The sequence below is a fragment of the Bubalus bubalis genome, chromosome 3, assembly GCF_019923935.1.
Source record: "Bubalus bubalis isolate 160015118507 breed Murrah chromosome 3, NDDB_SH_1, whole genome shotgun sequence".
NCBI classification, from domain to species: Eukaryota; Metazoa; Chordata; class Mammalia; order Artiodactyla; family Bovidae; genus Bubalus; species Bubalus bubalis.
In genome coordinates, this window is record NC_059159.1 from 145,675,289 (window position 1) to 145,701,326 (window position 26,038).

The 26,038-nt window shown below is 35.9% G+C and overlaps 2 protein-coding genes across 5 annotated transcripts in view; one reads left to right on the forward strand and one right to left on the reverse strand.

Annotated features, from left to right (window-relative positions):
* ASPN (asporin) lies at nucleotides 1–25,625 on the reverse strand. Of its 2 annotated transcripts, XM_006063101.3 has the most exons (8): nucleotides 25,360–25,620; nucleotides 18,359–18,625; nucleotides 15,627–15,739; nucleotides 11,062–11,275; nucleotides 9,929–10,039; nucleotides 4,067–4,160; nucleotides 3,545–3,683; nucleotides 1–1,273 (listed from the first exon to the last, which is right to left on the reverse strand). In XM_006063101.3, exons 2-8 carry the CDS (start codon nucleotides 18,600–18,602, stop codon nucleotides 1,076–1,078), a joined length of 1,113 nt encoding a protein of 370 aa, XP_006063163.3. In that variant the 5' UTR covers nucleotides 18,603–18,625; nucleotides 25,360–25,620; the 3' UTR covers nucleotides 1–1,075. The 2 variants fall into 2 exon arrangements, with proteins under 2 accessions (XP_006063163.3, XP_044796220.1); XM_044940285.1 differs by lacking the exons at nucleotides 1–1,273; nucleotides 3,545–3,683; nucleotides 4,067–4,160 and adding an exon at nucleotides 6,029–7,555 and having other exon boundaries at nucleotides 25,360–25,625.
* LOC102398396 (centromere protein P) overlaps nucleotides 1–26,038 on the forward strand; it is a 236,723-nt gene that overhangs the window by 115,434 nt on the left and 95,251 nt on the right. The gene's annotated exons all lie outside the window — the stretch shown is intronic.

The following is a 26,038-nucleotide window of genomic DNA, read 5'->3' on the forward strand; positions in this document are numbered from 1 at the left end:
TTTTATTTCAAGCCAATATTTTAATGTTTTCCTTATTTTTTTTAGTTTTATTTATGTTGAACACCAAAAAATACATATGTAAGTACTGTTAATTTTTATACAGAGCTAGTTTCTATTTAATGATCTGCCTATTCAGTTATACAAGATGTGTTCTTCAGAGTTATCCAGTCTGTGCATATTTAAGGAGACAGTTTGGTGTAGAGTTGATAGTATCCAGTCTCTTCCAACCAAGGTCTTACAAAGGGACATCTTGAAAATATTCATTAGCATTGAAGTGACAGTGTTATATAACCTAACAATTGACACACTGTTAAAAGCTTATAATAACTGTAATAATAAAAAAAATGTGAGATTTTATATAAACACTCACTATGCGTTTCTATAGAGAGTTTATAACCAGGTAATAATAATTAAAGAGAAAAGTACCTGCTACAGCTTGAAAAACAGCCGTATGAATAGCATCTGTTTGAGTTGGTAATAAACACTTATTGAAGACTTTATTATAAAGAAGTTTTAAACATAAAGACAGTAAGTCTTGAAGTTGTGAGAATTTGAATAAGATTATATCAAACCATACTTCAACATTATTAGAATATTAGAGTAATATCCAAGTTTTTAAAGAAAGAATAAGAATAGTATAATGTATTCTTTATATAACCGTACTTGTCGATTTTCTTTTTCTAATAGCAAATGAAAGAACACAAATTTTGCTAAGTCAAGCATTCCATTTACAGTACAGTTCTTTTTTAAATGCACTTGATAACAAAGTATTAAATACAGAATGTCTTTATTTTTTGTTACTGAGAAAGAACGTTCAAGCATGAAATTTATGCAAAATCATTTACATGTAAAAGGAAACTGCAATAAATGCCTATTTCCTTTAATCCTGATGTATCAATAGTTTTTGCAAAATTCTGTTGAAATTTATTGTCATACAATAAGTCAGTGGACTTAAGCACATGGGAATAGATTTTTGCATTGATGCATAGTACAACCATTATTAATAGAGTTCAAGTATTCCAAATGTAACAATTTTTGAATTTTATATTAAATGTATATTGCTAATTACTAATTATCACTTTCTGAAGTTCCCAAGCTGAACACTCATTCTGCTCAAAACACAGCGAAATGTTGCAGGTTGTACCTCCCAATACTTTACCGGGTTGTTGGATAAACTTATTGCACTGTATAAAGATTTCTTCATCTTTGGCACTGTTGGGCAGAAATCATTCACTCCCACTTTTGTAATTGAATTAGAATGAAGAAAGATTATCTGTTGTAATGGGGGAAAGAATGGATTAAAAATTCTTGATAAATGTGCAAAAGAAGATATTCTGTTTGTGGTCAGCATTTGTTCATGGCTTTGTCTGTTTTGAACTGATTTGGACATATTTTGCTTAAAATATATGTGCTCATTTATGCCTGTTAAATATTTATTATAAAGACTCAAGCTCCTGTATTATACAGAAATTAGCTGTATTTTTTGTTTTATAGAAATTTTTTGTTTTATAGAAAAATATGTCTATTGACATCTTAAATACATATCTGTAATATAGCATCAATAGTTGAATCTTTATTTGCACCAATGGACAAAATACAACTTTATAGGCTGTGTATATGTCTTATTAAATTATTACTCAGAAAAAAAATGGAAAATATAAGACCTTCCATTCATTCCCTTTAATAGCCCTATAAATTCCTTCTTTGGACTCTTTTGACAACTGAGATTTCTAGGAAGTAAAAGCAATCTATTTAACTAACAAAGTTTTGGCATATTATAAAGAAAGAGCCTTTTGCTGGCAGGTTAGGATACCAGTTCTAGCTTTTGTTACCTCTGCATTTTGCTTTGGTGAGATTGATCTGAGCCAGTCCTGAGAACTGTAGGCATTGCTAAAACCTCTTAAGTTTTGTGGTTTTTGTTTTTGTTGTTTTTTTTTTTTTTGATGTTTTAAGTGTTTGTTTTTTTTTTTTAATTTTATTTTTTAAACTTTACATAATTGTATTAGTTTTGCCAAATATCAAAATGAATCCGCCACAGGTATACATGTGTTCCCCATCCTGAACCCTCCTCCCTCCTCCCTCCCCATTCCATCCCTCTGGGTTGTCCCAGTGCACCAGCCCCAAGCATCCAGTATCGTGCATCAAACCTGGAGTCGCTGCTGCCCTCTATTAATCTTGGGGGCTTCATGGCAGATGCGTTATATGGTTTCCTAGCAGCTCAGCAGCAGTGCAAGATGTAGTTTACCACAGCATTGACCTCATTGGGAATGGAAAACATTGCTGGACATGGGTGTGTTTGGTTTGTGGACGTTTGTTGAATGTGTCCTTATGACTATGTTTGTGTTATAATTCTGTTTAATTTTTTTAATGCTAGCAATAGTATGGATAGATTTAAGATGCTCAGAATCTAGGATCAGTGTTGTGGAGTAAAGTACTGAAAGACTGGACAGCTTAAGGGAGGAAAGACCCCACTTGTGCCCAGTTTTTTTTTGTTTTTTGTTTTTTTTTTTTAAAAAAAAAGGTTATACACAACATTTGAAAAAAAATCAAAGCAGAAGTCGTAATCTTAATTGGCAGATTAGCACCTGCCAATGTCACATGCATTTTGATTGCTTCTAGGCCAAAGGGTTCTTTTTGTGTAGTGAACAAAACTTATTTAAAGAAAAATTAGAAATATAGAAGCAAGTGGCTCAAGACCCATTTTGTTCTCAATGTGTTTTTCCTTGGATGATGAGGACTTTGTACAACATATCAAGGAAAGCACATGAGAAAAATGGACTAAAGGTGATTCAGATTAAGTAGAGATGCTTAATTTGAGGTCCATAAATGAAAATCGGGAAGATCTGTGAAATTCCTAAAATTATGTGAAAAGATTTTCTTCATATTTTTTCTTGGGAGTATCTAAAGCTTTATCAGATTCTCCAACAATTCTGTGGCCCCTTCTGGCTAGTCAAGAGTTGCCAGATTAGAAGGGAAAGTTTTTCTAATAATTAAGAACAAGAAATGTGAGCCCTTAATGTTCCAAACACTGACTTTTGATTATATATTCTGGCCTGAGTTTTTTGAAAAGCATGCACACTTTTAGTCTGGCACCATATCGATAGTGAAAACACCTCGGACTTTATCCACATGCTCTTCCTTCATAAAATGTGTACAGAATGAAAGGTTATATAATCCTACTTCATTGCCTCCTGACCAGTCCTGCCTTTACATAGTTATTGCCACCCCAGAAACCTGAAATTAGCTGTCAGCACCTTAACCACAATGACCTTGACAGTTTCAGCAGAAGAAACTGAGGGTTAGAAATGGGTTCCTGAGTGTTTTAGCTTATACCTTAATAGAAACTGGCCTTCTAACACTCTTGCTGCATAAAACATGTTGCATAATCTGGAGGGTCCTTAGGCTGTGAATTAGGAGGGTCATTAGGGTGTTAGGAGGATCATTAGGGTGTGAAGCTACTTGCTGCTTTGCTTCAGATACTAATATATTTCATAAAAACAAAGGAAAGTATTAATATCTACAAAACACAAGTAGAATGTTTTACCTGGAGGTATTTCAACTCTTGTAATCCTGAAGGCACTTTTTTTAGTTTGTTGTTTTCTAGGTGTATTTCTCTCACACGTGGTATGTTAGCAAGACTTCCGTTTTCAATATCTGTGATCCTGTTGTTTCCTAGACCCAGCCTAAAAGTGATATAAAATGCATCAACTCTTGAGCAGATGATATGATTCAGTTAGCTGAAAACACAACTAAGTTAGAAATATTTGTATATATGTTCAGAGAAAGGTATTCCATGCTTTCTTTTAATAACCTATTTCAGGATGTAATAGCCCTCTCCTCTACTGTCAGGAAATTGTCTAACCTGTTTGCAACTAAAGGAACATTTGGAAAGTGTCCTTTTACTCATTCCCTCTTTCATTTCTGAGACAGAATGATAGCAATCCATTCTAGTTTTCCCTTAATTTTGATTGTGTCCCTCTCTATACATTCTCTTAACAAGTTTCATTAATATTGTCATCATATGGACTACCACCTACAAGTTGGATAGGATTTGAGAAATGTTTACCTTTGCAGATCTTTGTATCGTTTAAAATCCTCAAGTTCCACAACTGAAATTTTATTATAATCTAAATGTAGCTCCAGTAAAGTTGAAGGTAGTTCTAATGATAAGAAAAGAAATATGTATGTTAGATCAGGCTAAGACCAAGCCCTATTGAGTATTTATTTACTCGTTAAGTTTCACATTATAGACTTAGGCAGTTTGGGGGATTTGCTTTTTTTTAACTATTATTATTATGGAAAATTTCAAACGTAGAAAAATAGAAACTAGAAACCTTGCTGGTTGCTTGGCTTCAACAATTATCTCCATTTTTCCAATATTGTTTCATCTACCTTAGTAGTTATGTGTTATCGATTTGTTTTTATTAATGTATTTTTTTGCTAGAGTACTTAAAATCAAATTTCATATATAGTGTCATTTCATTTGTAAAGACTAGACATCTCTAACCCATAAGGTCATCTGTTTTTTCCCCTTACATAGTCATCATGTCTGTATCACGTCTAACGAAATTAGCAATAATTCTTTCCTATCATCTAATAATCATCTAATAATCAGTTCCCTAATAAGTATATTATTATTACTATATTATTTTACAGTTGATTTGTTCAGGTCAGGATCCAAATAAAGTGTACAGAATATATTTGAGTCTTGTATCTCTTTAAATCTCTTCTTCTGTTACATGCTACCTCCTCTTTCTCCTTCTGTTGATTGTTTCAGATATTAAATTGTTTGAGATACTCATTTGTAGATTGGGCTAATGGCCTCCATCTAGGCCCTTTATTTCTTATTACCTAGTAGAAAAGCTGACTCATTTGAAAAGACCTTGATGCTGGGAAAGATTGAGGGCAGGAGGAGAAGGGGACGACATAGGATGAGATGGTTGGATGGCATCACCGACATAATGGACATGGGTTTGGGTGGACTCCGGGAGTTGGTGATGGACAGAGAGGCCTGGCGTGCTGCAGTTCATGAGGTCACAAAGAGTCGGACACGACTGAGGGACTGAACTGAACTGAACTGAGTAGTTAGATCTAGAGACCAGATTAGATTCAGTAAATTATTCTTTCATCTGATAGTCTTCACACTCATTCATTGATTACTGCTACTTAGACTTATTATTTCATTAACAATTGGAAAATGGTGATTTTCTGATTTCATCATTCATTACGCATTTTTTAGGTGAGATTCTTCTCTAAAGAATTTTCCTTCATTAATTATTTAGTTACTTTATAATACAGTTTTTATAGAAAAAGCAACATAAATGTTTGATTTCATTAAAGTAATAAATTGGTACAATACCCAGAGGTGACCAATGAATTTTTTTTCTAATTTTTGGCCACATCCTTCAGCTAGTAATTGGGGACCTTACTTCCCCAACCAGGGATCAAACCTGTGTGTCCTGCATTGATTGGATGGTGGAGTCTTAACCACTGGACTGCTGGGGAAGTCCCAATGAATTTTTTTTAATATCATTATTTTCCTGGGCTCCAAAATCATAGTGGGCAGTTACTGCAGCCACAAAATTAAAAGATGCTTACTCCTTAGAAGAAAAGCTATGATAGACCTAGATAGCATATTAAAAAGCCGAGATGTCACTTTGCCAACAAAGGTCTATATAGTCAAAGCTATGGTTTTTCCAGTAGTCATGTACAGATGTGAAAGTTGGACCATAAAGAAGGCCGAGCGCCAAAGGATTGATGCTATTTAATTGTGGTACTGGAGAACCTCTTGAGAGTGCCTTGGACAGCAAGAAGATCAAACCAGTCAATCCTAAAGGAAATCAACTCTGAATATTCATTGAAAGGACTGATGCTGAAGCTGAAGCTCTAATACTTTGGCCACCTGATTTGAAGAGAAGATTCATTGGAAAAGACCCTGATGCTGGGAAAGACAGGGCAGCAGAAGGGGACAATAGAGGTTGAGATGGTTGGATGGCATCACCAACTCAATGGACATGAGTTTGAGCAAACTCTGGGTGATAGTGAAGGCAAAGGAAGCCTGGTGTACTGCAGTCCAGGGGTTGCAAAGAGTCGGACAAGACTTAGAGACTGAACAGCATAAACACAAGAATTTTTTTCCTCTGATATGTTTGGATCCCTGCAGTTCTGACCCTAGCTTTCTCCATTTAACTGAAGCTGGAATGAAAGAGACTAACCAGTGATTCAGTCAGACCTCATTTCATTAATCCTACACATAATGTATTAGTTTTCAATCAGAATTTCTTGTTGCCTAGCTAGGAAATGCATTCTTTTTTTCAATTCTTGCTAAAACATTTCCTTACTTTATTAGTATTAAGACTGTTAAAGATAATTTTCAAATCCTTATGAACAGCAATATTAATCATGGCTGAATTTATATTGATTTTATAATGTACTTTTATTTTTAAAAATAAATAAATTAGAGAGCAGGAAAATAATTCTAAACTGAGAGCATCCTAATTTCTTGAATTCTGATCAGTTGAGCTTACTCATATTTAAGGAATGACTATACTCACATATAAAAAACATAAAACTCCTTCATGGTTTTTTGTTAATGACATTACTTGTTTATTTTATATTTATTTTATAGTATGGAAATAATGTTAGAAAGCAAATTCAAGCAATTTTCTTATTTGAGTTCAAAGTAGGTTATAAAGCAGTGTAGACAACTCACAACATCAGCAACTCATTTGGCCGAGGAACTGCTAACAAAAGTAAAGTGCAGTGGTGGTTCAAGAAGTTTTGCAAAGAAGACAAGAGCCTTGAAAATGAAAAGTGTAGTGGCTGGCCATCAGAAGTTACAGAGACCAACTGAGAGCAATCCTCGAAACTGATCCTCTTAAAACTAAAAGAGAAGTTGCCAAAGAACTCAGCATTGACCATTCTGTGATCATTCGGCATTTGAAGCAAATTGGAAATGTGAAAAAGCTTAGTAAGTGGGTGCCTCATGAACTGACCGAAAATCAAAAAAATCATTGTTTTGAAGTGTTGACTTCTCTTATTCTGTGCAAAAACGATGAGTCGTTTCTTGATTAGATCATGACATGTGATGAAAAATGGATTTTATGTAACAACCAGCAACAACCACCTCAGTGGCTGAACTGAGAAGAAGCTTCAAAGCTCTTCCCAAATCCAAACTTACACCAGAAAAATGTCATGGTCACTATTTGGTGGTCTGCTGCCAGTCTGATTCACTGTAGTTTTCTGCAAAACCATTATATCTGAGAAGTATGCTCAGCAAATTGATGAGATGCATAGAAACTGCAACACCTGCAGCTGGCCTTGGGCAATAGAATGGACCAAATTCTTCTCCATGACAATGCCCAACTGCATGCTGCACAACCATCACTTCAAAATTGATCAAACTGGGCTCCAAAGTTTTGCCTCATCTTCCATATTTACCTGACCTCTTGTCAATCGACTACCAATTCTTCAAGCATCTCGACAGCTTTTTGCAGGGAAAATGCTTCCACAACCAGCAGGATACAGAAAATGCTTTCCAAGAGTTCGTCGAATCCTAAAGAATGGATTTTTATACTACAGCCGTAAACAAACTTATTTTTTGTTGGCAAAAAATGTGTAGATTGTAATGGTTCCTATTTTGATTAATAAAGATGTGTTTGACCCTAGTTATAATGATTTAAGATTAGCAATATGAAAGCACGATTACTTTTGCACCAACGTAGGATATTTCTGTATCTACTCTATAGTCAAACAGGTCTCTATTCCACTCCACACAATTCCATTATATAACAAAATTTTCCAATTGAATATGAAGGAAAAACAGTTTTCAGTCTACTTCTTTTTTTTTTTTTTTTTTTTTTTGGTATGGCCATTTTTATTTTAAAGTCTTGATAGTTAACATTACTTCTGTTTTATGTTTTGGTTTTTTGGCTACAAGGCATGAGGCATCTTAGCTCCCCGACCAGGGATTGAACCTGCACCCCTTGCATTGGAAGGTGAAATCTTAACCACTGGAGACAAGGAAAACCACTTTTCATTCATCTTACGTTGTCCAGTCTAGTTAAGAATCCTCTGGACCTCTGCCTAATTCACCCTGTTGCAATGGGTAGTGATGATTGAATTATAACATTTAGGCAGTCAACCTTAACATTTGAGCAAATAAGGCATAGAAACAAAAAACTGTCTTTTGAATGTCATAAGGATTTTAGTGTCATAAGCTTCCCTTGTGGCTCAGCTGGTAAAGAATCTGCCTGCAATGCAAGAGACCTGGGTTCAATCCCTGGGTTGGGAAGATCCCCTGGAGAAGGAAAAGGCTACCCACTCCAGGATTCTGGCCTGGAGAATTCCATAGACTGTGTAGTCTATGGGGTTGCAAAGAGTCGGACATGACTGAGATACTCTCACTTATTAAGGATCTTAAAGAAGTAGTTATGTAAATTTAGAGATTTGAAATTTAAATTTCTAAATATAGAAAATGTTCCTTTAGACTTTGGAAAAATCTTGAGAACTTCATAAGAAGTTAAAACTTCATTTAAAGATACACTTTAAAACTTGAGAATTACTCTCAGCATGTTTTGTAGTAAAGAAAACCGCTAATATAAATATAAAGAGTGATGATAACTGCAAGACCTGGAAGCCACAGCTCTGGGATGGTGCCCCGCTCTTCTGCTCTAGTACATCCTCTTCCCGTCTGCGTCAGCTTCCAGCTTATGAAAGTGATTTTATTTAACTTGTTAGGTAGAGTATGTATTTTTGTTGTTGTTGTTCTAAAGATTAGATGGTAAATATAATATTTTAGCTTTCTTGTGGAAAAACAGCCCGCTCCTTGAAAACTAAATTAAGGTTGTTTTTAATTGTGTAAGTTCTGAACTAAACTGATTTTTCCTATGCTAAATGAAATGTCTTTCCACTTTAGATGAAATGAAAGATCAGTAATAGTAGCTTTGCTTGATTTTTTAAATTATCAGCTTATGTTTGTTTTGTTAATCTGGATCTACTAAGTAATATAGAAAAGGAGTTAATGATAAAATAGAAGAAAGAAAGATTATTGCTGATTTTACTGTGGATACTGAAAGACAGGGCTGTTTGAAAGGAAAATATGTTATTAATCATAGGGGTTATTTCTGATCCAGGTATTAGCATAGGAGAGAGACTTTGTCAAGGGGGAAGAAGGTTAGACTTTAAGCATGGGCTTGGAGAAAAGTAAATGCTATCTAGTTAGTCATTAGTCTGGGATCTTGTAAGTAATGATTTAGAAAATTGGTCCTGTGGCAAACTTAAGAAACATTTTACTTTGAGGTACCAGCTTCAGGTCACATGATGGAGCATGGTGGTCATTCTGGTACTGGTTATGTCTTGTAAGAGTGTTTAGAATGTGCCCAACATTGTCTTCAGACCTTTCTGTGCATTAGCCTGTTAATGTACACAACTCAGCTGTAAAAAAAAATGAGGTGTAGGGTTCCTTGCCCAGAGTATACACCCACCCCCACCCCTGCCACTGCCAGCATCTGCCAGTCTCTCCTCACAATTCCCACCCTGAACTACTGCTACAAGCCTGGAGAAAGGTCTCTGACCCTGTGCATTTCCTTCTGCTTTCTTCTCTACAGAATTCTCACCTCTCTGAGACACTTCACAGAATGACAGGTATAGACGAGTAAATGTCAGGAAAGAGAAAATAAAAAGTTCATTGCTTCTTAAGTTTTATTCTCCCTGGGAATAAAGATTCTGGCTTCAAACTATCAAAAAAAGGAGAAAAAAAACCTCTACATATGGTTCGTTTTGTGTATGTGAGAAAACACTAAATTTCATACTATACTGACCAGATATACCGGTAAAAAAGAATTTTGTGGTTTTGACAGTGTTTATAGCATTACATTTAATAGTCATTTTAAGATGACAATTTAAAAAATACTATACAAATACAAACCTTTTGGAATGGAGGTCAGTTTTGCTTCTGCAATTCTGATATGGAACACTGTTACCCCTTCAAATGCCCCTGGTTCAATCCCATTGTTATCCAGAGGGTTTGCACTCATTTCTGTTGGGGGTAGAATTATATAATTTAGTACACATATGTTGTATATTGAAGGAAATTCAGAATACAGAGATACATGTCCCTAGAAGTGTGAGCATTATTGTTCAGACTCTTCTTTGCTCAGTGTATCTGTTTCTGTGTCTATCTACTCTCCTTTCTGTTAGTCTCAGATGACAGAATGCTTTGTATTACATAGGCTGGACTATATAACAGCTTTACTCTTTTGCTTTGAATTACTAAATCAATAACTTACTTACTCTTTTCCAACCATGAGCATGATCAAAATTTTGTTACAGTAATACTACCTTAGGAAGAAAGACCATCATTCATATAATTCAAAATCTTTGTGTTTTCCAATGTACATTTATTTGTCACCTAAACTTTTTAAATTGCAAGTCAATTAAAAATTATTTGTTAACAGAAATATAACTGAGGAAGTACCAGATAGTGAAGCTATTTGGTAAGTGTCTGGCACTTGGTTGAATTAAATGAATAAATGAATGAGAATATTGGTTAGGAATTTTGAATAGATATTGTGGGGGAAGATGGCATGGTTATACCAGGAGTGTTAGAAGTAAAATACTGCGTAAAATTTAAAGTATATAGTAAAAATGCCATAGTTCAATAATCTTAAAGAAATAATGAAAAGTCAGCTGTACATTCTAAATAATATCTGAATTAATTTTGTAGGTTATATTTAAGTAGTTTTTACATTAAAAATGATATCTTTAAACTAAATGAGAGTAACAAATATTCACCAGTTAAGGTACAATCAGAAAACAGAAACCACATTAGGGAGTTCTTGAGAGTGCATGTGTATTTATGTACAAAAGGTGTATTTCTTTAAGTGCTATAAATTTTGTTTGATACTTTATTTTTGAATGGTTTATCTAGGTAAAGCTTATTAGATTCAAAAAATTAATTTTAGAAATTATCAGTCCTAAATTTGTTAATGATGATAAAGATCTCTATATCTGCATATTGCATATAATTTCAAAATGTCCCATTTATTTGCAAAAACTTACCTAGAACATGTAAAGCATTCATTCCTTTGAATGTTTCCTTTTGTATTTTCTTAACTTTATTGTCATGAATTCTGAGTTCTGCTAATGATTTGGGAAGATTAAGCGGTATTTCACTTAGTTGATTGTGGGACAAATATAGCCTTCGCAACTTCTTTGTGCTTAGAAAGGCTTTTGGGTGAATCTTTGTTAGCTTATTGTTGTTCAGAATCAAAGCCTAGATAAAGCATAAAAAGTTGTACTGAATCAGGAATTTTATTTACCAATATTTGATTACCAATATTCAGTAGTGATTGGAAATCACAGAAATCAATGCAAATTGTGTCATTCATATACTTTATTAACCATGTAAATAATTCTCCAGTCCAATCTAAGCTAATATACATGCGCACGTGCATGCACACACTCTCACGCGCGCACACACACACACACACACACTTGCCACTGCGTTGAAACAGTGCAAAGCTTTAACAGTTGGTTTCATGCCTTTGATTTATCTTGAGTTGGTGAAGTGTTCCTGTGTTTAAGGTTCCCCTCTCCTATTTCAATTCATGGAAGTAATGAATGTTATTATCTTTATCTTATCTTAAACCTGTTCACTCTACAAAGTTCAGTTCAGTACACACCAAATACATTTTTGCATGATTTTATCTGCTCTTAAAACCTCATTTCTGTCTTGTTTACTAATGTTTACTGTTTTCTCCAGAATAGAGACTTGTAAGAATAAATTCCTACAATGTGCCCTCAGCATTCTGGCATACTGTAGACACTGGGGAGGTGGTAGTAGGTTCTGAGGAATGACTCAACCCCTTCTCAGTTCTGTGGCTATTTCTTGGTGCAACGTGGCAAAACTCTTCAGAAGAGACACAACCCCAGAAAGTGAACGAACTTATGCAGCCTGAATCTGCGTTCCCCACAGTCAAACCCTTTATGACACGTTGAGGGTCTGACACAGCCATCTAAGTCTACTGAGGTGCAGAACTTCAGAACCAAAACTGGGAAAGTCCTTGGTACCAGGGCTTGCCAGTCATATAGTAACTATTTTCACAACATGCCAGATTTTGCAGAAAGAATTTTCAATGTTTCCCAAGGGCAATGGCAAGTGGTTTAGCATTCCTAGAATCTACTGGGGCGCAGAACTTCAGAACCAAAACTGGGAAAGTCCTTGGTACTAGGGCTTGCCAGTCACCTAGTAACTATTTTCAAAACATACCAGATTTTGCAGAAAGAATTTTCAATGTTTCCCAAGGGCAATGGCAGGTGGGTTTAGCTTTGCTAGAACTTTTTATTTCTCTCTGCTAATCTGGATCCTCTCATTGTTTTAGGGAGCAGATTAAGATTCTTTCCTTTTGACTTCTGTCTCTGGTACCATTGTACAATAATCTTCCTTGTTTCCAGACTGACTTAATATGCCTTTATCCTGTTATTTACACTGTTGTTGTTTCACAGAAGAAATACAAATACTTTGGCAGTTAGAGTCCCTTTATTATCATGTCTACTGGTTTCACTGCAGGCCTTTGCTGTCTCCTTTTTCTTACCCTTCTTTCAGACATCACTAATTTTAATAATTTCAACTAAAAAAGGTTAAACTGAGAAGAATTTAAACTACATTTTGTTACCAACTGGTGAAATATACTCCTTTCTGTGTGCTGCCAAATTTAGAATGTGTTCTCTTTTCCTTTGGTTATACTGAAAAAAATGAGAGGACAGGGAAGATTGAACAACTTGACCAACTCACTCAACCCCCATGAGGTAAATTTAACAGAAGTTATTTCTGTCCTCTTAGTGACCAGGACATGAGCACAGTGAAGAAAAGTGATTTGCCCCCCTGCCTGCCCCCACCCCTCAGCCCTCCATACTTTGCTCTTCCTCTTGTGGGCACTTTGCCTGCCCCCACCCCTCAGCCCTCCATACTTTGCTCTTCCTCTTGTGGGCACTTTGCCTGCCCCCACCCCTCAGCCCTCCATACTTTGCTCTTCCTCTTGTGGGCACTTTGCCTGCCCCCACCCCTCAGCCCTCCATACTTTGCTCTTCCTCTTGTGTGCACTTCCACTTGTGTGACAGTGGGCTGCCACTGTCAGGAGCCCCAATGGGAATATGGGCCTCAATTAGATCCAGCCATCACAAATGGGGTTTTGTTTGTTTTTTCCCTCTGGTTAAGACATGCAGTTGTCATACTGCATAAAAGGAAGGATAAGAATACAAAATGGGGTAAGACTTTTAAACCCTCAAATGCTGCCCCAGCAAGTTGAGTTAGCACAGTGTCTCCATTTAAGCAGTACTTTCAATGTTGGCTTTCACATGAAAATTCCAAACATAGCAGTCACAGAGCCCCAAACAATGTGGTTATATGTAAGGGCAGAGGATGAGAAAAGTATAGTCTTTCAGTGGTAGGACAATAAGTCTTCATGATGAACGTTTCTGTAATAACAGGCTGGAAGTGTACTTGGAATATGTGCGTGTGTGTGTGTAGCGATCTCACTTATTCTCTAATGCTTCATTGTTCTCTGTGCAAGAATCAGAATGCCAAACAAGCAGCTAAAACATACAGAGGATTTATAGGATATCTAAAAAAATAATTTTAGTTCTCTTTAAAGACCAGTGCCATGTAGATGATACTATAATTAAATAAGTGTTTTGAGATATACAGCATGCTAACAATTTAAGTATAAAGTGTGCTTTTAAAAGTACTTAACATTCATGCATTGACCAGTCTAGAAACAATAAGCTGGTAGCAGTAATAGCTGGCAGCTGGACTCTGAGCACCTTATATGCATTCACTCGTCTAAATAACCATTCTGAATTCCATACTATTATCACACTTCTTTTAAAACTGAGAAAAGCCAGACTTAGAGAAGTAAGTCACTTTCCCAACGTTTCTAATTCTGTTAGACCAAGATTTCAGCCTGGGACTGCTGAACTCCAGAACACTCCAATACAATGCCATTTAAAAATTGACTAAAAGAAAGTTAAGGAGGCCTAAGACAGCTCCTGACACCTTTTTGATTCTCATTTCTCAATGAATAACTGGAGTACTTGTAGGTTAAATCCCTGGAATACTCCTAAAATATAATAAAATAATGATGTGACAAAGACTTAATGATTCAGAGTTAAATATGGCATTAATGATTGTGGTTTTATAGATAAATATAGGTTGAAGAAGTGGTAGAAGCATTCACTATATTTCCAACAACTGAGGCTAAAATAATGTCCTTGCTCTTCTTTAAAAGTCTTTGTAGACTGGAGTTAGTGGGGTAGATTGGACAGATCCTATTATGCTATTTCTGACTGTTTAAGTGAGGCCTCAGTTATAAGATATATATGTGTGTTCTTCCATTTGCTCTTTTCTTTTTAACATGGAAACTTTATTATGTATGGAGCCCAGCAAATCTGCACTGTATATTTGAAAGGGAAAAGAGCAGTCAAGGCCCCACAAGCCCAGCCACCAGGCAGTGCAAGGGAGAGTATGGCTTCGCAGGGGGTTGACTGGGCTCTCTCTGGGTGCCATCCGTGCCAGGCCTTATCAAGGGGATTTAGCAAGAGAGTTGAGTAAAACACCCCACGTGGTGTCTAGAACACAATCTTCCAGCTGACATTTAAGCACTGGTTTCGTAATGGGATTTGGTAGTCTCCTTCCCTGCCTGCTAGGGTGGTTCAGCAGGGTTCATGTGGGTAGAGTGGCCTCAAGCCTCTCAGACATAGGAAGAGAACAGGGCTATATGGGTGGCTACATAGCAAGAGACTGCTATGGTCATATCTCTCCCATCGCCTCTTGGTGCCTTGCAGGTAACAGGTTTACTGTCTTCTCTCCAGTGTAGCATGAGAATGTGGAAAAACAGCCTAGAAGAGCAGTATTGCCTTACCACCATAGCCTGGTGCAAAAAAGAGGCTGTTCCACTCTAATATTACTCTGAGGGGAAGAGATGACACCCCATGTCTGTGACAGTGTAGAATCAGGTTCTTCCCCAAAACCAAATTTCAAATAGCATTCAAAATTTTACCTGCTAAAATCTAGAAGCCCAAAATGTTAAATAGAGAAATAAGAATCTTTTAAATTTTAGAAAGCTAAAATATTAATCAGTATAGTAAGAAAAGTTCTTTTTCATCTTCAGAAGTCTAGAAAAAAAACTATATAGATATATTTAATCAATTATGTATGTTGCACATGCTGCTCTTAGAGCTTTATGGTTTCTTAAGTCAGTGGGTTTACATACTGCTTTTCTTACACTATACATTAATAAGGTGCTATAAATAACCATAGTTTCATTGTTTTAGTGTGTAATGACTGTGATTACTGAAATAATCTCATCTAAGGACCATTTACTTGAATTCTTAGCCCACTGCCTTTCAGTGGTCTATTATTCAGTAAACATCAGTTGAATCAAATTAATAATTGAATTAAATCTATCATTTTTCATTAACTAGAACAATGCAAAATAACAGGATTTTGTCATTCATCACACAGAGTAAATAAAGACTTGTTTATACAAACACAAATACAAGTAATCATTTTAGCAGTGATAGAGATTTTCACTTAAATATTTGAAAATATGAACATGCATTCTTACATAAAGTGAGATGAGTCCTTTAAAGTCATTTTCTTTGATTTCCTTAATTTTATTGTTTTGAAGGTCAACCATTCGAGTATCAAATGGAATGTTGCTTGGGACGGAGGACAGACCTGAGAAATAAACACATTGCGTACATATTATATCCTAAAGATAAGATTGCTGATATTAGTGTGCTTTTTAAGAAATCCGTGATTGCCATTAAATAGTAGATGACTTAATGTGTAGCAGATGACAAAAACATTGGTCTTTGGAATGGCCTAATGATCTTATCAAGTAACTTTATTTTTACAAGGTGTCTAGCTAGGTCTAGCTATCACTTCAGTCATAGTGACATTAAATGGAGCTAAGTTGAAATGCTCTAATATGACTACAAGGAGGAGACTAACAGTGGAGGCACAGATTCTGCTCATGCACTTTTGACTAAAGAATATTGACATTCTTTGCAGATTTTCAGGCAGTCATAGTGCTAAATTGGAGCCTGTGGGTTTTGATCATTTTAAGAAGCATCAATATGTAGAAAGTTATGCTTAGAAAATAGATAAATAAGTTTATTTTCATGTATACTATTAAAAACCTTACCACCCATTTATTTTAATAATGAGCTTCTCTAATTAGTTGTAAATTATTTGATTTACAAAAATTTATTCATCTGTTTGTGACCCCATGGACTGTAGCCTGCCAGGCTCCTCTGTCCATGGACTTCTCCAGGCAAGAGTGGAGTGGGTAGCTATTCCCTTCTCCAGGGGATCTTCCTGACAGAAATGTCAAAACTGTGTCTCCTGCATTGCAAATGGGTTCTTTACCATCTGAGCCACCAGGGAAGCCCTAATTAAATTATTTAAAGATGTAAATGTGTTTTTTCTTTCTTAAAGAAGCAAAAAACCAGCAGGAGCAGTATGTGGTACATTTCTTCCTTACTTTCCTTGTTTTCCTTGAATGGCTGAAAATGTGCACCCCTGATTGTTACCAGACATTCTATATGATACTTATGCTTGATGCACATGGGGCCTTCTTGGTTTTCTTCTATATTTTATTATTGAAACATTCAAATATACAAAAAAGTTTAAAGAATTTTCCAGTGAAAACTAATATTCCTTTTTCTCCCATCAGCATTTTGCTATACTATACTTACTGTCCATCCATACATCAGTTTATCTTTTTTATGTATTTTAAAGTGAGTTTCAGATATTACTACACTTTTAGTGCAGCCATTGTTACTCCTGAAGAGTGTTGTTTTTCATTTAGTCGCTAACTCACATCTGACTCCTTTGTGACCCCATGGTCTGTAGCCTGCTAGGCTCCTGATGAGTAATATTAATATTATATTTAGTAGCCCAAAATTGAAGAATTAAATATTAAAAAATACTATGAATGTCAACATTCCACTTGACAGCCCTCGATACTTCCTCCTTTATACTTTAAAACTGACAATTCTTTGAAGAAGTTTGACATAGTTGGAAAGAGGGAAAAGGGGGTAACGATGGGTTACCAAGGTAGCAGCAGTTTTGGTAGGAGATTACTTTGATTTTAGAAAATAAGTGGAAGGTCTTGTAGGAAGCTAGAAGTTCTGCAGACAGGACCTATAACATAAATTTTGACAAACCGTCCCTTACCCTACCCCTGATGAATTTGGAACCTTCATTTTCTGTGGTCATGGGGTAGGTGACATTTATGCTGCTAACAGTGCCGTGTCATTTTAAGATATGTGCCTGTATATTCCATTAAGACTTTCACAGTGATTCTAGCTGATAATAATATCCTCTTTTTCTGGATGGTTTTTGTTCACCTTTCTCATTGTATCCCATAATAACACATTTTTAAAGTCTCTGGAATTCACTGTAGCAAGTTTTGCATATTGCCACAAATGCTGTGACCATGGGAAATGAATCTAAAGCTTGCAGAGGCATTGTCTGCTCATATATACCCTCCACGTGGCCTTGATGAGCTCCGGGTCCAGTATGGGAAATGTGAACTATACCTTTGGCTTCCCACAGTGGGTCAGGTCTGAGTCATTCTGTGTTTTGGAAACAGCTGACTACAATTTCAGTGTGCATTCCTGTTGTACCTCTCCCTGAGTATGCCCTTCTGTTTGACAGCACTCTTATTAGAAGTATTAAAATAATAAAATACTCAGCAGAGAATTATACGTTTTTAAGAGACTTTAGAAAGTGACTTGCATTTCAGCCACTTCTTTTCTAGATAGTTTTAAACCCAAATCATTCAAAACACATAGAGTATTGTCTGTTTGGCGAAACTAATACAATGTTGTAAAGTTTAAAAATAAAATAAAATTAAAAAAAAAAAGAAAAAAAAGTGTCTAGATTAGAGATTTCACAAACTCTATAACCTATTCATTGTTCTGGACAGACAACTACTTTGTTATTGTAGAATTTTGCTAGAAAGCACAGTTTAAACCAGTTGACACTCTATAAGATGAAACCGCAGTGACATCCATTCTCTCTGAAGGAAATTAAAGTGAAGTATTGATTGAAATTTGGAGAGAGAAGGAAATGTTCTGTATATGAAATTTCCAATGTTTTCCTCAGATTTTCTGGATTTTTAAAATAAGTTTGGATGGACTTTGGGGTTTGTTATACTTTTCAAAACTTTAAATGAAAAAATTCCTTTACAATTAGCTGATTTTTAAAATTTCAGTGAGGTCTTTCCCTATCCTTTAAATTTTATCAGAACAACATAATTCTTCAAAACAAATTGGTGTATGTTCTTACCTAGATCGGAACAGTGTACAACTCTCGAATAGCATTGACATCCAAATGGACATGTTGAAAACAGATCAAATGGGAAGAAGGGGTTAATTGGCTCTCTTGTTGGAAAGAGAGAGTTGTCAGCATCACTATCACCTTCGTCTTCCATGTCCTTCAGCATCAAATTCTTCAGTGTCATGTACGAAGGGTGAAATAATGGTTTGGCAGAGCACAAAGTCAAGAACACTAGAAGCACATACTCCTTCATGTCTTCCTATGTAGAGGACCGATCTAGAAGTAAGTAGACATTGAGGATTAAGTTCAAGTTTAAATAGATATAGTTCCTGCTGCTATATAGTTCCCAGGGCTGGCAAGAATACAATGAAATGGCATTCTTATTTGTTACTAATGTGAGAGTAAGTTTATTAAAAGTTTTTGGAAAGCAGTGCAACAATATGCATTGGACACTTTATGAATATCTTTATTTTTTCATCTAGTAATTCTACTTTTGGCATCTAGTCTCAAGAAACAATTCTAATGTGCATAAAGGTGTTCATCACAGAATTATATAATAACAAAAGATATTTTAAGATTATACTAATGGTTAAAGGGAAATACTCAAATAAAATAGGGTGTATTTATTCTCTGAAATACTTTGGAACTCACAAAATATTTGCAAATATATTTAAAAATAAGAAATACTGTTTTTTGAAAGAAAATATTTTAAAAATCTATATGTAGTATACTTACACACACACACAAATCCTGACACAAATATACCTAATTGATGATATTATCTGGGTTGTAGAGTCATGTCATGTCTTTTTTCCTTCAGTTTCTATACTGAGCAATAAGAACTATATTTATACCTAGGAAATTAATGTTTTGTTTTGTTTTTTTAAAAAAGGTTATCATATTCCCTTATTCCTAAAATCTTTCCATTGCCTTAATGTCTATGTCACTTTTAAAGTAAAATCCTTCATGTCCCATTAGTACATCTGGAAGTTTTCTTTAACTTCTATCCCACCAGCCTCCCTAGCCTCATTCTCAAGAGTTAGTTACTTTTTCCATAGTATTACTGGATTTCTTCCTTCCAATCTGTTCCATTATCCAAAACATCTGATGTCCAGGCTATTCTTTCTCAACTCATCATTCCACTGAGTTTCCTTTTGTTTAGTTTTTCAGAGGTGGGGGTGCTATCATTTGCATTTTTCTAAAGCCCGCACAGAGCTGGAATGTACAAGTGAGAAACTTGTGAGAGTTTATTGTCATATGATGGCAGATCTTCCCACAGGTATGTTTATATATCGTGGTTTCTTAACTATGAACTGTGAAACATACAGTTTTTTTGGTGAATTTTCAAAAAGTAAAACCATTATGATATCATCTAAAACAGACTTATGCCTGTCTTCCCTTTGGGGCCTTCAGTTAGCCGCACATAAATCCATTGGTGAGGCTGTAGCCTGGCGGGGGGTAGTCCACACGCAGCCGAGTCACCCAACAGTGTGGCTGGGCTGCTGTGCCTGAGCGTCAGACAGCACCTTAGTCACAAAGGACTTCTAGAGTCACTTAGAATTGACCCAACCCTCAGGAAGATCTGGCTCCCTGAATCCTTGAATTATGCCAGCTTCTTACAATTTTCCAGAAATTAGGCTTAATGTCTCTCCACCACCTTGCTATTTCTGGACTTGAAAATCAGAAATGAATTAACTAATTTAATTAAAATATTCATATATATGTGTATATGTTTTAGTCATCAGAGGAAGATAAAAAAAAAAACCTACTGTCATCAGTGATTAACCTGATAATTAATATTATTTAACTCTTAGAAATCTATATGGCAATATGCACATTTTGCCCAGTGGACATCACCAGCCTTGTCAGATTTCCCTATGATAACTCACACTCAGTTGTGCTAGGTAAGGGAGAATATAAGGCACAGAACAGTAAAAACTTTTTTATTTTTATAACCTTATTCTGAATCCCACTCCAGGAACAGTTCTGCCCTCCCATCTCTGCACTGCCTTGTGGAATTGTCAATTCAGTTTATTCTAGATACATCTCTCAGATTAATCAGGAGGAATAGGAAGAACAAAGAGCTTCAGTGGCTTCCCCAAGGCCACATGACCAAATTGAACTAGAACTTGAGTTAGAGCTCATGTGTTCTGACCCATCCTTGCATCTTCTGCTACAACCCACACAGGAGCACTCTCTTTTATCTTCTTTCAGCTAATGGCTTCTGTCACCTCTTCCTTTCCAGCCAGTCCACACACACTGCTATCCAGCATACATCTCTGCATAAAGCAGTGCACTCACAGCTTTCAGAGGGTGGAAATGGGGGTGGTTGGGTAGTCAGATTTGTATAGTACAGAGAGAAATTGTGCTGGCAGCTCATGGCCCAGCAGCTTCTGTCAGCAGGTTACCTTCCAGTCACCCTGGAATCCTGGCACCGGCACCTGATTATGGTCAACTGGGCTTCATTTCCAACATCATTTTTTGGCACATCATTTCTGCTTCTTGGCTGCCTGCCTAACTGTGCTCCATTATGTTTCTTGACCACAGGTTTCTTTGTGGTTCCTGGCTCCTTAATGCTTGGTGCCCTGCCTTGTCTTGATTTCTAAAATTCTCATTCTTGAGCTAATTTAGCTTTTGGTCCTTATCAAAACCAAAGCTTGTCCCTAGTACCAATTTATTCTTTAAGATTGTTCTGCATTGCAGCCTTGTTTGACCTTGGTGGAGAAGTTAGTGGTGGTGAAGAATTAAATGTCATTTGATGTCCTGTCTCTAGCTTTCTTTGAGGTTGCTGAAGTTTTCCATTGGGCATTTATCAGTACGCACTATGTACTAGGCACAGATGCAGAATCCATGAAGTAGAACGTATTTGGATGCTTTCAATGGACTCTCCCTATGCACTTCTCCCACGCTTCCTTGCTCAAAAAGCAAAAACATACCTTCTAATTCCCTACTCTCAGGTAAGTGTGGAATTATTGTAAAAGTGAATGCTTAAATGGCAGGTGCACTAATAGAAAAAGTAAAAAATAAATGCTCAAGTTAGTAAATAGAACTAAACTGCAAGTGATCAGTGTCAGCTGTGTACACTGTGACTCTAATGTTTTGGAAGAATCTCCACATGTGTGGTTCACAGACTCTGAAAGTAAAATTCTTCACCATAAGTCTCTGTACTCCTCATAACCTTCAGTTTACTATTTAAGACCAATAGAAATAAAGATGTCAATAAAATATACATACACAAAAAAATGGTTGAAATAGAATATACAAACCTAATAAAAGGGATAGTGGGATTATGAGTTAAAGGTTATTTTCTTGTCTATAGTGCATATTTTGTAAATTATTATTTTGCTTTTTAAATATTTTAAATAGCAGTCTGCAACAAAATTGTCTTTGCTCTGGTCCTCCATGTACTTTTGTCTTTTCTTACCACTTCTTTAGCATTAGACAGTACAGTTAAAGGTTTCCCATATACTACTCCCTCAAAAGTCAACCAACAATGCTGCAAAATAGTTTGGAGCTACAATTTTTGGTAGGACTAGCACTATTTACTCTGGTCCATGGGAGGCAGAGAATTTTCATAAGGTTATTTTTGGGTTAATTGGTTGTTTGAGTTTCATTGGTTTTTGTTTTTTGTGGGGTTTTTTGGTAGAAACTTAGAGATAAATAGGTTGTAGTTTCCCTGTCTAAACCAGAAAAATCTAACATATAATATCCTAGAAATATAGACCTAAGAAAGCCAGAAAACTTTTTAAAAAAATACATGTAACAAGAGGAATATGTTAGAGATCCAAAGTGGGAAGCCATACTACATCTTGGCCTTTCCCTGTAACCTGGCAGCAGGCCAAGGACTTGCCTTCATTCCTGCAAACCCGATTTCCCGCTGCACTCATGTTGCCCTGTGACATAGAAGAGCCCTGGAGTGGGATGCAGGCTGGGATGAGGAAGAGAAAAGCAGTTGTGACAGACTTAGAGGGATACTGGTGTGAAGGATGCACAGAAGGGTGGTATACAGGTGAAGGAGAGGAAGGAAGCCAGGCATGAAGTGGGCCGGGGGGGCTTGTTTCTCTTCTATGTCTCTCCCAGTGGGCTTTTGATCAGCCTACTTGCAGAGTCAGAAGGGGCATCAATCAGTTTCCTTTCCTCTCTTCTTATACTGGTGAGCTACATAAGCTCCTCCCTGCCTTGGATGAGATGGCAACTCTGGCTTGCTAGATGAGGCAGTGGCTCCTCTGTGGTAGTTGGGAAGCTTTCCTTTGGCTGGCTGGTGAGGGCAGCCACCTGTCATGCCTTCCTGGACCCTTCCCTTGTGAGTGAGAGAGGAGACATGCGGAAGCAGGAAATGTCATTTAGTTGAAACTCCCTCCCAGTGTTGAAGTTTCCTCCAGAACATTGTGGACCAGATGGCGTGTCCGCTCTCTGATTGCATGACTCCAGTGAGAGGACTCAGGGAGCACACCTCCTCAAGAGACATCCAGTTCCACTGTTGTCCATCTGTGGTTGATAGGAAATTCTTTATAGAGACCAAAATATCTTCTGTCACAGTGTTCTCTCCATGCTACTTCTGTCTCCTATTAGTCATATGAAATTAATTGGATCTTTTTGCATTCTCTTATCCTGGTTACTTGAAAAGAGAAGTCAGGAGAACCTTGATTCCATGAGGAATTTACCAGTTAGTCCCTTCATTTGAAATAGCAAAGCCTTGATAAAAACAAGTGATTATAGACCCTAAACCTCTCCCTATTCTAGTTAAGCACTTTTTATCAGTAGGAAAATACTGAAATGTCCAAGAGGGAACACCGAACAGTAGTGTTTTTCTATTCAGTGTGGAGTGTAGAGAATATTGTTTCTCATTTAAATGATGCGCCTTTTAGTTGTTTATCTTATTTTGAGATTTTGAGCTTATTAATATGGATCAAACTCTTATTTGTTTAGTTTTGGCAGTATTTAGATTGTTATTTTTAAGACCTTTTAAAGTGTTTATGTCTTGTTCTCAAGAAAACTCAGTACTTCCCTGATTTAAACCAGTTTTGCCAGAGTTTCCTACTCATAGAAAGCTTTGAATTTGGTTTCAGGTTTCTCTGAGTAGTATTTGAAATATTATTTCAATGCTACTGCTGTTATTACTAAGCCATTACATATTAGAGCCAGGAGAGGCCTTTGAGACTTTGCTACCGTGCCCTCTTTTAAAGTGGAAGAACCTGAAGCTGGCCTCCTCATTCCTGCATTGTCCACCCTTCTGCTTAGCCTTCTCTAAATGTGTCTTACTCTCACAGTGACTTCCAGACAGTAACCAGACTCCCCTCGGAGAGAATGGGGCGAGAGGTTTGGCCAAGTTCTTAGGATTGGAATTGTAGCTAAGAAGTGTCTTTCTGAATTTACATAAGCTCCTATTTTCTGCTTAAATGTTCCACAAACTTAGAATGGAAAATCTGTCTAAGTGAAATGGTATTTCCTCTCAGACACTATTATTAGGAAAATAAGCCACTGTGCTTTTAAATCCTATCCTTAAAGATCCGCTTGGCTGAAATGTTCCTATAAATTCACATGTACCAATAATAGTTTTCAGTATATAAATGTGACCATTCTTTGTGTATTCACAAAAGGAATCCAGACTAATTTCAGCTGGAATCAAGGTACTTGTAAGTGAACAAGTTAAGTCAAACATCCAAACATGCATTTGGAAACTTAATCACAGTACCTTTTGGTCATGGAAACAGATACTTTTAAAGCCTACGATTTCCTTAAAGAAATAATTAACTTTACCTCAAAAGTTTAAGTAGCAGCTGATTGAAGAACTTGCTGGCTGCTTTTCTCTTTATATGTTTTGTCCTTCATCAGTTTTTCAGTGCATCCAGCAACCTAGCTGCTTTTAAAAACAAAAAACTCCTACCTCTTCATTTTTCTAATTTTTCCTGTGCTTCCTTAAAACTTGTGCTTGTAAAGTTAATCTATTCTGTCTCAAACCTCAGGTCAGATATCTGAATATTCTTTTTTAATGTAGTAGTTGTAACAGAGGACTGCATATTCCCTCTTCTTTCCACCAGTATCCTATTTTTCTAAATACTGAAAACATCAAGATGCTTTTATGTGTGTGGGGGCTTATGTTTTTTTAAAAAAAAAACTCAATTCTTAGTGGGATTTTTGAAGTCTTTATTTTTAAAGACATATAGACTCCCTCAGATTTCTTTGTAACTTAATCCTATACCATGTGGCTATTGTTTATGACTGCCACACCTCCAAATAGATTGAACAAGAAAGAAAACTATGCTCTATTAGATTATGAGGGAGTAGGATATCAAATACATTGTTTAATCTTTTAAGAATTTACTTTGAGAGGGGATAAAGGAAATCTTTATTTTACATTCTGACTGGATTTTGTGAAGTCTCTAATCTTTCATATTGAATATAGAGCTTATTAAAGTTTGCTAATAAATATTCTTTCTTAGACTTATATGAGTCTCCATTTTAACTGTCCAGTGCCATTTCATTACATAAGAATAAGGAAGACATTTATCAAGGAAAAACATGAATATTCAAATGTATAAGTAAAAACATTTGAATAACTCATATATTTTTTAAAGGCCTTAGAAAATAACATAGTTTCACATTTTGGAAAAAAATTTTTTTACTATTTTCACTTAATGTATTTTTAATATCCCCAAGCTTTTTTTTATCATTAATGTAATTTTTAAAAGAACATATTCATACACTATTTGTTTAAATGATTTTAAAAATCAGCCATGTTAACTTTTATGGCAAAGCATAGTGACAGGTTATCATCATCTAGCTGTTTTAAGAAGTCACAGTTATGTTGAAAGTAAATCCATTATATATAAAACATAAAAGCTAGAGTAATATTACATATGTATCTAAGTGCTGTTTTTTAAGAAATTATACAGATAAACTTTATATTATATAATTTACAGGCATTTATGTTAATAACATTAATGTCCTCTTAGTATTGACTAAAATAATTGTACACTAGTGCATGAAAAAAAGACATGAAAACATACCTTGTAAGAAGAGAGTAAGTCCTCTTGAAAGTAGAATTTTCCACCATGTACTACAAATCTATAATGTAAATGTCCTCAGCTACTATTTAAGAAGAAAATATGAGAAGGTATTACATTTAAAAGAAAAACACCCTTCTACAGAGCCTGGTGTGGCTGCACCCTGGGTGACACTGGAATAAGCTGCTTCCACAGATTAGCCCATGTTAGTACTGAGAAGCGAGATTAAAACTTGTTACTGCTCATGTGTTTTCCATCACTGTTTGTATCATAGCCAAGACTTCTAGCTAAACTCTAGACGTCTACTGGAAGATTCTGAAGAAAAAAAAAAAAGAGTCTAATAATTCATGGCAACTGGCCATTGAAAGTACAGTCAAAGTCATCCAAGAAATACCTGATTAAAAAAAATACTTTATGAAATTCTTAAATGAATGAATACTTATACATTACAGATTTAAACCTCACTCTATATAGACTAGCAAAATATTTATCCATTTTAGAAAGGGGTACTGAAAGAGTACATTATTGAAATATAAACCCAATCTGCAGATGTACCTAAGAAAGGAGCCATGCTGTTAATTTTCTTCTGATGACTGAAGCTATTACATCAAGCATATGTCTCAAGATTGTCTTTAAAAGCTTTTACTCCTGCCATAGGCATGTCAGTGGAACTGCAGACCAG